The sequence below is a fragment of the Coregonus clupeaformis genome, chromosome 23 (genome assembly GCF_020615455.1).
Source record: "Coregonus clupeaformis isolate EN_2021a chromosome 23, ASM2061545v1, whole genome shotgun sequence".
Classification (NCBI taxonomy): Eukaryota; Metazoa; Chordata; class Actinopteri; order Salmoniformes; family Salmonidae; genus Coregonus; species Coregonus clupeaformis.
In genome coordinates, this window is record NC_059214.1 from 28,938,607 (window position 1) to 28,953,143 (window position 14,537).

A 14,537-nucleotide genomic window follows, 5' to 3' on the forward strand; every position below is an offset into this window, starting at 1 on the left:
CCCTGATGAGAGGGACACCACCATAGAACCACCACCACCAGTAACCCTGACAACCCTAACCCAGGGCAGGCCCTGATGAGAGCGACACCACCATAGAACCACCACCACCAGTAACCCTGACAACCCTAACCCATTGGTTACATAGATATTCTAGGGGTGTTGCAATAAATTAGGACTGAAGTCATGTGTTGCTGGGGTTGTTTTTTTTGTTTCGGTTGGTTTGCAATGTTGTGGGGTTGTTGCAGGGCGGCAGGTAGTCTAGCGGGTTAGAGCGTTGGGCTGGTAACCGAAAGGTTACCGGTTTGAATACCCGGGCCAACAAGGTGAAATATCTGTCGATGTGCCTTTGAGCAAGGCACGTAACCCTAATTTACTATAGCTGACCCTGTAAAACAACACATTTCACTGCACCTATCCGGTGTATGTGAAAATAAAACATATGTTGGTGCTGCTGGATTGTTGTCTGTGTTGAGGGGGCATTGTGTTAAGGTTTGTTGATAAGGTGACTAGTCAGTGTCTGGTGGAGTTGTTTTCTCATGGCTGTCTGGAGACCTATAGCACCACCATCACCATACATCCTGTGTTCACAAAGAGGGGCTGTTCACAGGGGCTGGCTCGGTGCCACAGACAAACACAAACACACACACGAAAGTAAACACAATCACAGTCAAGCATGCATGCAAGCGCACAAAAACACAAACACCAAATCAGAAAGGCCATTTTCAGACATAAAAACACGCTCCACACATTCCAACTGACGGAAAAGCTCATCATATATTTACACACATTCACACACAAAATACACTCCCACTCATATCCCATACACACACAAACACCTCTGAGACTGAGATAATAACAGCTTCTTACTGAAATTCCATCCATGTGAATTTGGCAGGTCCTGGCTGAATTTGGCTACGGTTTAAAACATCCTGGCAAGTCCAGGTCATAGTGAAATCTCTAGACAGATGGGTGGCCAGGGAAGCAGTGGAAGAGAAGCTTTTGAGCTGGTGGTGTCTCTGCCATCTCGCCATGTGTGTGTGTGTGTGTGTGTGTGTGTGTGTGTGTGTGTGTGTGTGTGTGTGTGTGTGTGTGTGTGTGTGTCGGGTCCCACCTGAGCTCTAGAGCAAGGAGAGCAACACTTCAACCAAAAGCTCCCTAGAGGAGCTCAACGGCGGGCTATTAATCCAGTCTCCAGTGTCACACACACACACGTCTCTCTGGCCTGGGCTCTTTTGTCCCTCAGTCTCCCTTCTTTCAGCCGCCTCACACCCCCTCCCATCACCACGGCTCACCCTTGTCAACCCACACACTGAGCCCTCTGTTCTCCACTGTGTGTGAGAAAAAGAGAGGAGAGAAGAGAAGAGGGGGAGCACAGGAGGGGGGAAGAGAGAGGGGCCGACTGTGGAAAGAAGGATGGAAATGGGGAGATATGAGAGGGGGAAGGAGATGTAGTGAGATACCAAGAGTGGCGCAAAAAAGGGGGGTTTACAAGAAAGATTTTATGAGCCAGAAAGCTTGTGTGTGTGTGAAAAGGAAAGCTTGTGTAAAAGTGAGAAAGAGGGAAAGAAAGCTGGCAAAAGAAGAAAGGAGAGTGAGAAGAGAAAGAATGAGGGTAGAAGGAGACTAAAAGAAAATGAGAGAAAAGAGAGAAAGTGATGCTGGATCCCAAATATAGGCATTTCCATCAAAAAGGACCCACGAGTACCAATATGTGAAGTTCATAGGAGTATATCAAATTAAAGCTACAAGTCTATATTTTGGGGAATTTAAGGCATAGATATATTTTTTAACCATTTTCCATCTTAAAAATGTGGCATAAGTTAAGGCATTGATTTCGGAATAAACTGATGGAAAAGGGGTCTTAGAAAACATCTACCAGAAAAAGTCTTAAAAGGTATCAGAAATACATCAAAACACAATAATGTTGACGTGAAGGACACCTACTGGAATTACCAAAAAATCTGCAAAATAATTACTGCAACTGAATTGGCTACAATTAGTAAAGCAGACTGAAGCAAGTTTTCCTCTAGGATTTTGCCTGTGTTTAGCTCCATCACGTTTCTTTTCATCCTAAAAAACGTCCCAGTCTTTGCCAATGTCAAGCATACCCATACCATGATGCAGTCACCACCATGCTTGAAAATAAGGAGGCAGTTACTCAGTGATGTGTTGTGTTGGATTTGCCCCAAACACAAGGCTTTGCATTTAGGCAAAAAAGTGTATTCCTTTGCCGTGTTTTTTTGCAGTATTGCTTTAGTGCCTTGCTGCATACATATATGCATGTTTTTGAATATTTTTTATACTTCTTTCACTCTGTCATTTAGATCATTATTGTGGAGTCAATACAATGTTGTTGATCCATCCTCATTCTCCCATCACAGCCATTGAACTCTGTAGCTATTTTAAAACTTCTCATGACCTTAGTTGAACTGTCACACCCCATCAGAACCCAAAATAGAAGCTTGTTTTACTCCAATGTTTATTTACATTTACTTTGTTTACAAACACTGTATTGCCTCAAAACATGCTTAAAACTATAATTTTGATATCACGGAGGGCCAGAGATTATTAGAGAAACCTGTGATAATCTGAAATACCCAAAAGGGCCACTAGATGTCTTGTGATAGATTACATAACATCTTTGAAAGATGCCAAAATTCTGGTAGTTTACTGGTAAACTTAGAACATTTCCAGTAATACACCATCCCATTGCAACTCTGTTAGCAGATCATTACATTACATTAGCTAAACATTACAATCAGGGCCCCGCGAGTTCACTGGAAACTCAATTTAGCCGAGCAGAGCAGAATTGATTCTTCACAATGTGTTAAACCATATCACTACAGCAGCCAGGTTTGGATTGTACCACTGCCCTTGTAGTCTCCTCCAAATTTAATATAAATTCTCTATAATCTGAGATAATCCAGCATTTTCTAGAGTCTGGTTCCAGTCAGATTAACACAGAGAGAGAAGAGAAGAGAAGAGATTATAGTGGATTGTGGTTGCGTTTAATTTGTTCTGGAATAACACCCGCATATGGTCCAGGTCAGGCGGAATTTAATTTGCCACAGACAGACAAATACCAAGAACCTAGCCTTGTTCCAGGTCTGTTTCTGCCGTCTTGCCATCTCCTATGGTCATTGGCATAAGAATGACTATATGAGTTGGCAAGACAGCACAACTAGATCTGGGACCAGGCTACTAAGAACAGGAGGCTGATGAGAATCCAGGCCTAGCAGTCAATCGAGGTAAACAACCTTGGAAAGAGAAGAGTCATAATATTTTAGGATAGCGGGGTGGGTGGATACACTTATCCCTCATCCCTAAATCCTTTCATCTTTCAATCTATCCTCCTATCCAACTAATATCCTCTAGGGCTGGGACGACACCAGTATCTCGATGCTCGTTAGTATCGTGTCAAGGAAACAAAACACGAAGCGATATTAACTTCTTTAGGAAAACAGCCCTAATGTTGGAAACAAACATAATTATGTTGTCACCCAGAGTCACATTTATTTATTTTCCAGGCTATAGCACACAATATTTTACATACAGCAGGTTTTTAAAGGACCAAAGAGTTAGATCTGCTTCGTGTTTTCATTTTTGCCTTGGAAAAAATATTGCGATACTGGTATCGTCCCAGCCCTAATATCCTCCCATCCAGCTTGAATTATTAATCTCTCTAGCCACCTCTGTCCAACCACAAATCCCATCTCTCAACCTGTCACCCCGCTGCCCGTGAATTTATCCATCCAGCCATCCATCCATCAATCCAGCCCTTTAACATCCCTCCATCACCTCCCTCCATCCCCCACTCAGCCCAGTAGAGCCCCTATGGATCAACAGTGTGAGGCCCACTCTGCCCCCCTCTTCACGGGCTGCCGTCCAGCCTCTTTCCTGGGTCCAGCTGAGCTCTCCAGCCCTCCCTTCCTCCCTCGATCCACACTGACTGTACTGCGAGCTAAACTAATCAGCATGTGAGGCTTTAGCCATTAGCCACTTTGATGTGATGGCCCTGGCCTCTGCTTCCGCCACAGGCAGGAGTAATGGTGCTTTAAAAGGAGGCCAAGCTACTGGGCTGGGGGTGGGGGTGTGCATGTGAGCGAAGGTGCAGCCAGAGAAGGGCTTGGGAGAGAGGTTGTGTGTGTGTCCCAGAAATGTTTATTCGTTTCAAGGAGAACTGAGGGAGAGAAGAGGGAACATGTAGTGGGTTCTAACTAGTCCCCAATCATCAGGCAGGTCCAATGTTGATGCTAACACTAATGTTAATACTGAAGCTAAATCCCACTAGTTTGGCCTAAATCAGAGAACAACAATGAAACGGATCCAAGATGGATGATTAAGGACGTTAGTTCTAATCTTTATTAATCTGTCTGTTTTGTTCTGCCTCACACTGAAACATCTGGCTCAGAGGCTCTGTAGGAGAAAACATGGTAGACAGCAGTCAGCCTAGCCACCTATCCAGTGGAATGCCCTGGTACTGGGGGTCATGGGAGTCACAGCAAGCACCAAATGCCAATCAAATGTGGCTAAGCTCTTCTCATAAAGAATTAAGACAAGTAATGCTTTGATACTGTGTGGCACAGACAGGCACCCAATGCAGCAGTACCTAGAGGCATTAAAAGGAGTAGGTACTGTCTGGCTGCACCTTTTAACTCTTAAGCATCATGTTGAATTATAAGATTAATATTGTTTTCATTTCCAGCCTCTTCTTGGAGTGTGCCTGCTACTCAACCGTCAGTGTTTGGGTCTCTATACAGGCCTATACAGCAGCTGACTGTGCAGTCAGAGGTATTCTGGAGATGTGCCATTTGCTTTGCCTCTGAGGCATCTGCAGGCCAGGCACTCCTCACTCAGGAATGGAGCTCAGTCACGTTTAGGATTATGTATGCTCCAAAACAGACCCTCAGGCTGTCTATATATCTACAGTATATACAGTATTTAGGGTTGAACTTGACAACATGTACCACAGTCTTAATATGTACACAGTAGTACATATCATTTGATATTTACAATAAGCAGTACATTATTTCAATAATGTCTATGAGGCCATGTTTTTTTGTTTTTTTCTTAACCAGGATTTCTGTTGGTATGGAAGTCACAACAACCAGCCTATACAGACAGGGACTCCTAAATCCAGTTGAACAGGATTTGGCTAGTGTGGAGGAAACCAATGACTTTCTGCTTATCTCCCAAAGAAACTAAGGTCACTAAACTGTTAAGGCAGTTTACGCATGAACGCACACACTTATTGAGAATATACGAAAATTGATTTAGGCTATGTCCAGATAAGGGCTGTGCTATAGAATAAGAGTGACTGTATCAACTGTATTAACTAGTGGGCTTTAATCCAAACCCCTGAGCAGGGTGCCATGCCACTTTCTACTGTGCCCATTATTCTGCCAGCCCAAACCCTATAACCCATGTAGACATATCTAATCACATCATCATATCTAAAGCTCATACAGTGGCTTGCGAAAGTATTCACCCCCCTTGGCATTTTTCCTATTTTGTTGCCTTACAACCTGGAATTAAAATGGATTTTTGCCCATTCTTCAAGGCAAAACTTCTCCAGCTCCTTCTAGTTGGATGGGTTCCGCTGGTGTACGCAGTCTTTAAGTTATACCACAGATTCTCAATTGGATTGAGCTCTGGGCTTTGACTAGGCCATTGCAAGACATCTAAATGTGTCCCCTTAAACCACTCAAGTGTTGCTTTAGCAGTATGCTTAGGGTCATTGTCCTGCTGGAAGGTGAACCTCCGTCCCAGTGTCAAATCTCTGGAAGACTGAAACAGGTTTCCCTCAAGAATTTCCCTGTATTTATGGAAGGTGTTCTCGGGGTGATGAGAGGTGTTGGGTTTGCGCCAGACATAGCGTTTTCCTTGATGGCCAAAAAGCTCAATTTTAGTCTCATTTGACCAGAGTACCTTCTTCCATATGTTTGGGGAGTCTCCCACATGCCTTTTGGCGAACACCAAACGTGTTTGCTTATTCTTTTCTTTAAGCAATGGCTTTTTTCTGGCTACTCTTCCGTAAACCCCAGCTCTGTGGAGTGTACGGCTTAAAGTGGCCCTATGGACATATACTCCAATCTCCGCTGTAGAGCTTTGCAGCTCCTTCAGGGTTATCTTTGGTCTCTTTGTTGCCTCTCTGATTAATGCCCTCCTTGCCTGGGCCATGAGTTTTGGTGGGCGGCCCTCTCTTGGCAGGTTTGTTGTGGTGCCATATTTTTTCAATTTTTTAATAATGGATTTAATGGTGCTCCGTGGGATGTTCAGTTTCTGATATTTTTTTTATAACCCAACCCTGACCTGTACTTCTCCACAACTTTGTCCCTGACCTGTTTGGAGAGCTCCTTGGTCTGCATGGTGCCATTTGCTTGGTGGTGCCCCTTGCTTAGTGGTGTTGCAGACTCTGGGGCTTTTCAGAACAGGTGTATATATACTGAGATCATGTGACAGATCATGTGACACTCAGATTGCACACAGGTGGACTTTATCCAAGATGGCATAGCAGTGCGGTCGTGTTTTCTGTAGTGTCCTCATGTAAATAGCCTTTTTTTTTTTTTTTTTTTTCGTATATATTTCTCAATCTCACTTTCCATCCTTTAACTAAATATACTTTCCTGCAATCTGCCTCACCCAATGTGGAACGGATTCTATTATTTCTTCATACATTTTTATCCAGAACCTCTGGCTGAAACTAGCCAGCTAGCCAGCTAACTAGCTACTTGCTATTAGCCACTGTTAGCGGTCTTCACCATTGTCCATGGCCGTGGCCTGCACTACCTACCAGCCAGCTCTAGCCTGGACAATTATTGGCCAGTCTGCACATCGCGCTATCGAGGCAGAGCATATCGGATTTTCTGCCGGAATCACTGAATCACGGGACCTTAACACCGGATCATCGCAACTAGCTAGCTGCAACCGTATGGCTGTTGTCGTTGTTGGCTAATCAACACTAATCACCACTGTCCTGAAGCTAACCCCAGTTAGTCTTGAGCTAGCCTCGAGCCAGGCCCATCTCCAGGCTATCTACCTCTATGTCAACCGGACGGGACCTCCTAGTGTTGACACGGAGCCCCGCCGATCCATCACGACTGGTCTGCCGACGTAATCGTCTGATGTGGTTTCAACAGGCTTCCCGTTGCAACGACCACGAAGATCCATCTGCTAGCCCCAGCCCGCTAGCACACACAATCAACAGCCATGCCTCCAGCTCGCCTGTAGCGTAGCAGCCACTGAACTGCTCCCGGACTTACTTATTGCTGTTCACTGGACCTTATGATCACTCAGCTACACAGCTGATGCCTGCTGGACTGTTTCTTTATACAGTACCCATCCTGTTGATCTGTTTAGCCTCAGCTCAAACTTTCGTCGCCATTACCAGCTGTTGTCTTAGCTCTCTCGAATAACACCTGTGACTGCTTTATGCCTATCTCCCATGTCAATATGCCTTGCCTATTGCTGTTTCGGTTAGTTCTAGCTGTACTTTTTCAATGTAGAGCCCCCAGTCCTGCTCAACCTGTCTCAGATAGATCCTTTGTCCCACCCCCCACACACGCGGAGACTGGCTCAATTGGTGCCTCCAGTGATGCTATCTCTTTCATCTTTACCCAACGCTTAGGTTTACCTCCACTGTACTCATATCCTTCCATAACCTTGTCTGTACATAATGCCCTGAATCTATTCTACAACGCCCGGAAATCGGCCCCTTTTTTTCTCTGTACCCAACGCACTAGAAGACCAGTTCTTAAAGCCTTTAGCCGTATCCTTATTCTACTCCTCCTCTGTTCCTCTGGTGATGTAGAGGTTAACCCAGGCCCTGTAGCCCCCAGTATCACTCCTGCTCCCCAGGCGCTATCATTTGTTGACTTCTGTAATCGCAAAAGCCTTGGTTTCTTGCATGTTAACATCAGAAGCCTCCTCCCTAAGTTTGAGTTATTCACTGCGTTAGCACACTCAGCCAACCCTGATGTTCTAGCAGTGTCTGAATCCTGGCTTAGGAAGGCCACCAAAGATTCTGAAATGTCCATTCCCAACTACAACATTTTCCGTCTAGATAGAACTGCCAAAGGGGGCGGAGTTGCAATCTACTGTAGAGATAGCCTGCAGAGCTCTATCATACTATCCAGGTCTGTGCCCAAACAGTTTGAGCTTCTACTTCTAAAAAGCCACCTTTCCAGAAATAAGTCTCTCACTGTTGCCGCTTGCTACAGACCCCCCTCAGCCCCCAGCTATGCCCTGAACACCATATGTGAATTGATTGCCCCCCCATCTATCCTCAGAGTTCGTATTGCTTGGTGACCTAAACTGGGATATGCTTGACACCCCGGCCGTCCTACAATCTAAACTAGATGCCCTCAATCTCACACAAATTATCAAGGAACCTACCACGTACAACCCCTAATCCGTTAACATGGGCACCCTCATAGATATCATCCTGACTAATTTACCCTCTAAATACACCTCCGCTGTCTTCAAACCAGGATCTCAGCGATCACTGCCTCATTGTCTGCGTCCGTAATGGGTCTGCGGTCAAACAACCACCTCTCATCACTGTCAAACGCTCCCTAAAACACTTCAGCAAGCAGGCCTTTCTAATTGACCTGGCCCGGGTATCCTGGATGGATATTGACCTCATTCCGTCAGTAGAGGATGCCTGGTTGTTCTTTAAAAGTGCTTTCCTCTCCATCTTAAATAAGCATGCCCCCTTCAAAAAATTCAGAACTAAGAACAGATATAGCCCCTGGTTCACCCCAGACTTGACTGCCCTTGACCAGCACAAAAACATCCTGTGGCGTACGGCATTAGCATCGAAAAGCCCCCGCGATATGCAACTTTTCAGGGAAGTCAGGAACCAATATACACAATCAGTTAGGAAAGCAAAGGCTAACTTTTTCAAACAGAAATGTGCATCCTGTAGCAATAACTCCAAAAGGTTTTGGGACACTGTAAAGTCCATGGAGAATAAGAGCACCTCCCTCCCAGCTGCCCACTGCACTGAGGCTAGGAAACACTGTCACTACTGATAAATCTACGATAATTGAAAATTTCAACAAGCATTTTGCTACGGCTGGCCATGCTTTCCACCTGGCTACCCCTACCCCGGCCACCAGCTCTGCACCCTCCGCTGCAACTTGCCCATGCCCCCCCGTCCCCCCGTCCCGTCCCGTTCTGAAAGAGCTGCAAAATCTGGACCCCTACAAATCAGCTGGGCTAGACAATCTGGACCCTTTCTTTCTAAAATTAGCCACCGAAATTGTCGCAACCCCTATCACCAGCCTGTTCAACCTCTCTTTCGTATCGTCTGAGATCCCCAGAGATTGGAAAGCTGCTGCGGTCATCCCCCTCTTCAAAGGGGGTGACACTCTAGATCCAAACTGTTACAGACCTATATCCATCCTGCCCTGCCTTTCGAAAGTATTTGAAAGCCAAGTTAACAAACAGATCACAGACCATTTAGAATCCCACCGTACCTTCTCCGCTATGCAATCTGGTTTCCGAGTTTTCTGGTCATGGGTGTACCTCAGCCACGCTCAAGGTCCTAAACAATATAATAACCGCGATCGATAAAAGACAGTACTGTGCAGCCATCTTTCATTGACCTGGCCAAGGCTTTTGACTCTGTCAATCACCGCATTCTTATTGGCAGACTAAATAGCCTTGGTTTCTCAAATGACTGCCTCACCTGGTTCACCAACTACTTCTCAGATAGAGTTTAATGTGTCAAATCGGAGGGCCTGTTGTCTGGACCTCTGGCAGTCTCTATGGGGGTGCCACAGGGTTAAATTCTCGGGCCGACTCTATTCTCTGTGTATATCAATGATGTCGTTCTTGCTGCTGGTGACTCTCAGATCCACCTCTATGCAGACAACACCATTTTGTATACATCTGGCCCTTCATTGGACACTGTGTTAACAAACCTCCAAACGAGCTTCAATGCCATACAACACTCCTTCCGTGGCCTCCAACTGCTCTTAAACGCTAGTAAAACTAAATGCATGCTCTTCAATCGAACGCTGCTTGCACCCGCCTGCCCGACTAGAATCACTACTCTCGGCGGCTCTGACGTAGAATATGTGGACAACTACAAATACCTAGGTGTCTGGTTAGACTGTAAACTCTCCTTCCAGACTCACATTAAGCATCTCCAATCCAAAGTTAAATCTAGAATCGGCTTCATATTTCGCAACAAAGCCTCCTTCACTCATGCTGCTAAACATGCCCTTGTAAAACGGACTATCCTACCGATCCTTGACTTCGGCGATGTCATTTACAAAATAGCTTCCAACACTCTACTCAGCAAATTGGATGTAGTCTATCACAGTGCCATCCGTTTTGTCACCAAAGCCCCATATACCACCCACCATTGTGACCTGTATGCTCTCGTTGGGTGGCCCTCGTTGGGTCGCCAAACCCACTGGCTCCAGGTCATCTATAAATCCCTTCTAGGCAAATCCCTGCCTTATCTTAGCTCATTGGTCACCATAGCAACACCCACACGTAGTATGCGTTTGAGCAGGTATATCTCACTGGTCATCCCCAAAGCCAACACCTCATTTTGGTCGCCATTCCTTCCAGTTCTCTGCTGCAAATGACTGGAACGAACTGCAAAAATCTCTGAAGCTGGAGACTCTTATCTCCCTCACTAACTTTAAGCATCAGTTGTCAGAGCACCTTACCGATCACTGCACCTGTACACAGCCCATCTGTAATTAGCCCACCCAACTACCTCATCCCCATATTGTTATTTACATTGTTATTTATTTTGATCATTTGCACCCCAGTATCTCTATTTGCACATCATCTTCTGCACATCTATCACTCCAGTGTTAATACTAAATTATAATTGTAATTATTTTGCACTATGGCCTATTTATTGCCTTACCTTCATAACTTACTACATTTGCATACACTGTATATAGATTTTCTATTGTGTTATTGACTGTACGTTTTGTTTATTCCATATGTAACTCTGTGTTGTTGTTGTTTTTTTCCACACTGCTTTGCTTTATCTTGGCCAGGTCGCAGTTGTAAATGAGAACTTGTTCTCAACTGGCTTACCTGGCTAAATAAAGGTTAAATAAAAATAAAAAAATAAAACATTTAACTAATTATGTGACTTCTGAAGGTAATTGGTTGCACCAGGGGCTTCATAGCAAAGGGGGTGAATACATATGCACGCACCACCTTTCTGTTATTCATCTTTTAGAATTTTTTGAAACAAGTTATTTTTTTCATTTCACTTCACCAATATTGACTATTTTGTGTATGTCCATTACATGAAATCCAAATAAAAATCAATTTAAATTACAGGTTGTAATGCAACAAAATAGGAAAAACGCCAAGGGGGGATGAATACTTTTGCAAGGCACTGTAGGCCTAACCATAAGGACAGAGGCTCCACAGTGAGAGTGATAGTGGTGACTCACACCAGGGAGCCTCTGTCTACAGAGTCAAATACATTGCAATTATTTTTTAGGGAATGGGGTTGAACATGGTTATATGGGTTCAACACCATTATTTGGGTTCTACCAGCTACTTACTAAACTAACAACACTCCATCCAAAGTGACACAAACCACTGTTTACATGGTTGTCTTCCATCTAAACAAATTGTAGCATTATTTCCCTTCCAAATAGGTCATTGGTACAACATCAGCCAGCCCCAAGCTACTCATGTTGTAGAGATGACCCTAAAACACTGCATTCTGACAAAGGATGCTGTGGCACTTTCAGATGATTATAAATCATATTCTAATGTGGTGGCAGGTGTCTGTGAGATTAGGACAGAAGGTAAGATATTTTTCATTCCACATGGATGCACTCACGCACACACACGGGAAGAGAGGGGGTAAAGAAAAAAGAAAAACCTTCCCGACCTATTTCTCTGGATGATAAAATGACAGCACTGTTGCTAGGAGAGAGGACGGTAGCCACTGCATTGGATACACACGTGTAGTGTTCCAATTAAGATCAGCCAAAAGAAAGACCATTGTAGCCTATTTGAAAAGCAAATCTGCAATTTCTAAGCCACTGTTCAAAAACCAAAAGCCATACATAGTCAAAATAGTGACAAGCTTTAAAAGCACCTAACCCAGGTTATTTCAGAGGAAAATAGTAATTAATGTTTTTCTTTCATTCATTCAGTTAGTATAGCCTAGTCAAGGTAATTTGTACATGTAGGAAGGGGTAAAGTGACTATGCATAGATAATAAACAGCGAGTAGCAGCAGTGTAAATAGTCCGGGTGGCCATTTCATTAATTGTTAAGCAGTCTTATGGCTTGGGGGTAACGTAGTAGCTGTTAATATAGTTAGCATAGCCTAGTGAATGTCTAAAGAAACATTTTTTAGAATAGATCCTAAGTATTATGCTTCATCTATAAAGGTGAGACCCAAATGCATACCTTCCAAACTGAAGTCCAGTAGCACATACTCGTAAACGGTGTCGGTTTTGATCTCTACTTGTGGTCTCTTCAGAGTGGAGTAGATCTTCCCGGGGCTGCTGTCCTCAGGGTCTTCCAGTTTCCTCAATCCGCAGCCCATATTGCCGTGGTGGGATATCCAGCTCAAACTGCCCGGGCACGGTGACGGGAAGAGCCCGCTCCGCTATACAGAGTTTTGCTCTTGCTATGAAGTTAACGGGATTGCTCCATCCCCGGAGACGCTATTAATCAGTTGGAGTGCCGCCGGATAATCACTGTTATGAAACAAAAAATTGAGCTATTGTACAGTGAGAAGATAATTTGTCTGTAAAAAATTATTTTGCAACGCACCGTGCGCCTGGAGCTTGCAGCACTCGTTCCCTCTTGAAAAAAACTCACGGAAAAAGTTACTTTTGACAACTCCACCACGGCGCGAGCGGCTACTTTGTTGCAAACGTCGATGAATTGTCAACAAATCCACTTTTGGTTTTATTTTCACCGATCAAATGATATCGCTTGTAGTTTCTCACTAGCACCAAATCGTCTAAACGAGAGTGGTTTCACTAAAGCCGAATAAAACGTCTGTGAGTGATTTAGAAAAGCCAAAGCAGCTTGCAGGAGAGAGAAAAAATGGGAGGACCGAAGGAGAGGAGGTGATTTGGGCAGCAACAACATCCACTAATGTCTAGCTGAGGAAGTTGTAGCCTAGCTATATTTTTATGATATTCTGTCACACTTCATGTTGTTTAGGTCATAGATACTATAACATTGTTCTACCTCTATAGTTTAGGTTTGTGCTGTTTGTTTAGTGCAAAAAAAGACTGCTAGCCTACTGCAGGGCAGGGTAACCTTTTCAGGTTATTTGGAGTTGTTTATGTAATTAGACCATACTTTTGTATGAATTTACAACCCCAGTAGATCATATTGAGGGCATTGGTATAATTCAAAGCCACTGGAGACTGCTATATTCTCTGTAAAGTTCAATGAGTTACTATAAGTCATTGGTGTTACAAAGTGAATGACAGGATGTGTGACCAAGGCGTGTACCACTCCACCTGCTCAAAGGTTTATGGAGCAGATAGTTTCATTCACCTGTCATTTCCATTACAACACTTTCTCTAAGTCAGTGACGGAAGTCCAAGGTCCATCTCTATAGTTATGGCCTGCCCATAACTTATATCTGCCTAACTATCTGAGACACATGCATGTTGACATGTGCACAGTCAATCTATTGACCCATCTTTTCACTACATGAATGAATTGGAGGTCCATTATGACTTCACTGAAACGTTCTATGACAGAGAGGTTATTCAGAGTGGTGGGCATATTGTCCATTGTCCATCTCAATTGAAGCTGTTTTGCCATTAGATATAGATTTATATTTGATTGATCAATTCTATTATATCCCTATCCCCAGACAAGGGAACTAGTGGCAATTAGTAATATACATTTGAACCAAATGGACTGAAATTAAGTCTATTGTGTGTGTCTGTGTGTGTTATTGCTCTCTCTTTCTCTCTCTCTCTCTCTCTCTCTCACACACACACCCACACTGCCACATAACCCATTTTGCAATCAACAAACTTTCAACTTTAATGTGATCACCAGATAATGTAGAACAGAATTAGAGCCTTGTGAATCTTGTGTTTGTGACCCAGAACCCTGTGTCTCCACAGGTTGTCCCTGAGGGGGGTTATGGATTGGCCAGGATGGAAATGTCACCACGGCCCAACGGCCCACCCCCTGTCCCAGGCTACCAGTGAGGGGTAATGGTACCCAGGTGGTGGAGAGTGTCAGGGTGAGTTTGTGGGTGGGCGTGTGTGTGTCATCTGACCCGCTCTCCTGTGTTTGTCCACTTTTTGGATGGCACCTCCGAGGGGTGACTTCAGCCCCCTTTTGCCCCCTCCTGTCCTGTAACTCTGACCCCTGTCACTCAGTGCCTGCCTGCCCCAACACCCCCCATATCCCCTGCCTGCCCCAACACCCCCCATGTCCCCTGCCTGCCCCAACACCCCCCATGTCCCCTGCCTTCCCCAACACCCCCCATAAATCCCCTTCCTGCCCCAACACCTCCAATAGCCCCTGCCTGCCCCAACACCCCCCATATCC

General features: G+C 44.6%; 1 protein-coding gene across 1 annotated transcript in view; it reads right to left on the bottom strand.

The window, feature by feature from the left end:
- The window catches only part of LOC121537052 (raftlin-2-like), a 31,006-nt gene extending 17,939 nt beyond the window's left edge, over positions 1-13,067 (bottom strand). The window contains exon 1 of the mRNA XM_041844798.1: positions 12,411-13,067. Within this exon, the coding sequence (XP_041700732.1) occupies positions 12,411-12,549 (139 nt within the window). The 5' untranslated portion in view covers positions 12,550-13,067. The remainder of the gene's footprint in view (positions 1-12,410) is intronic.
- Between the last annotated feature and the right edge of the window lie 1,470 nt (positions 13,068-14,537).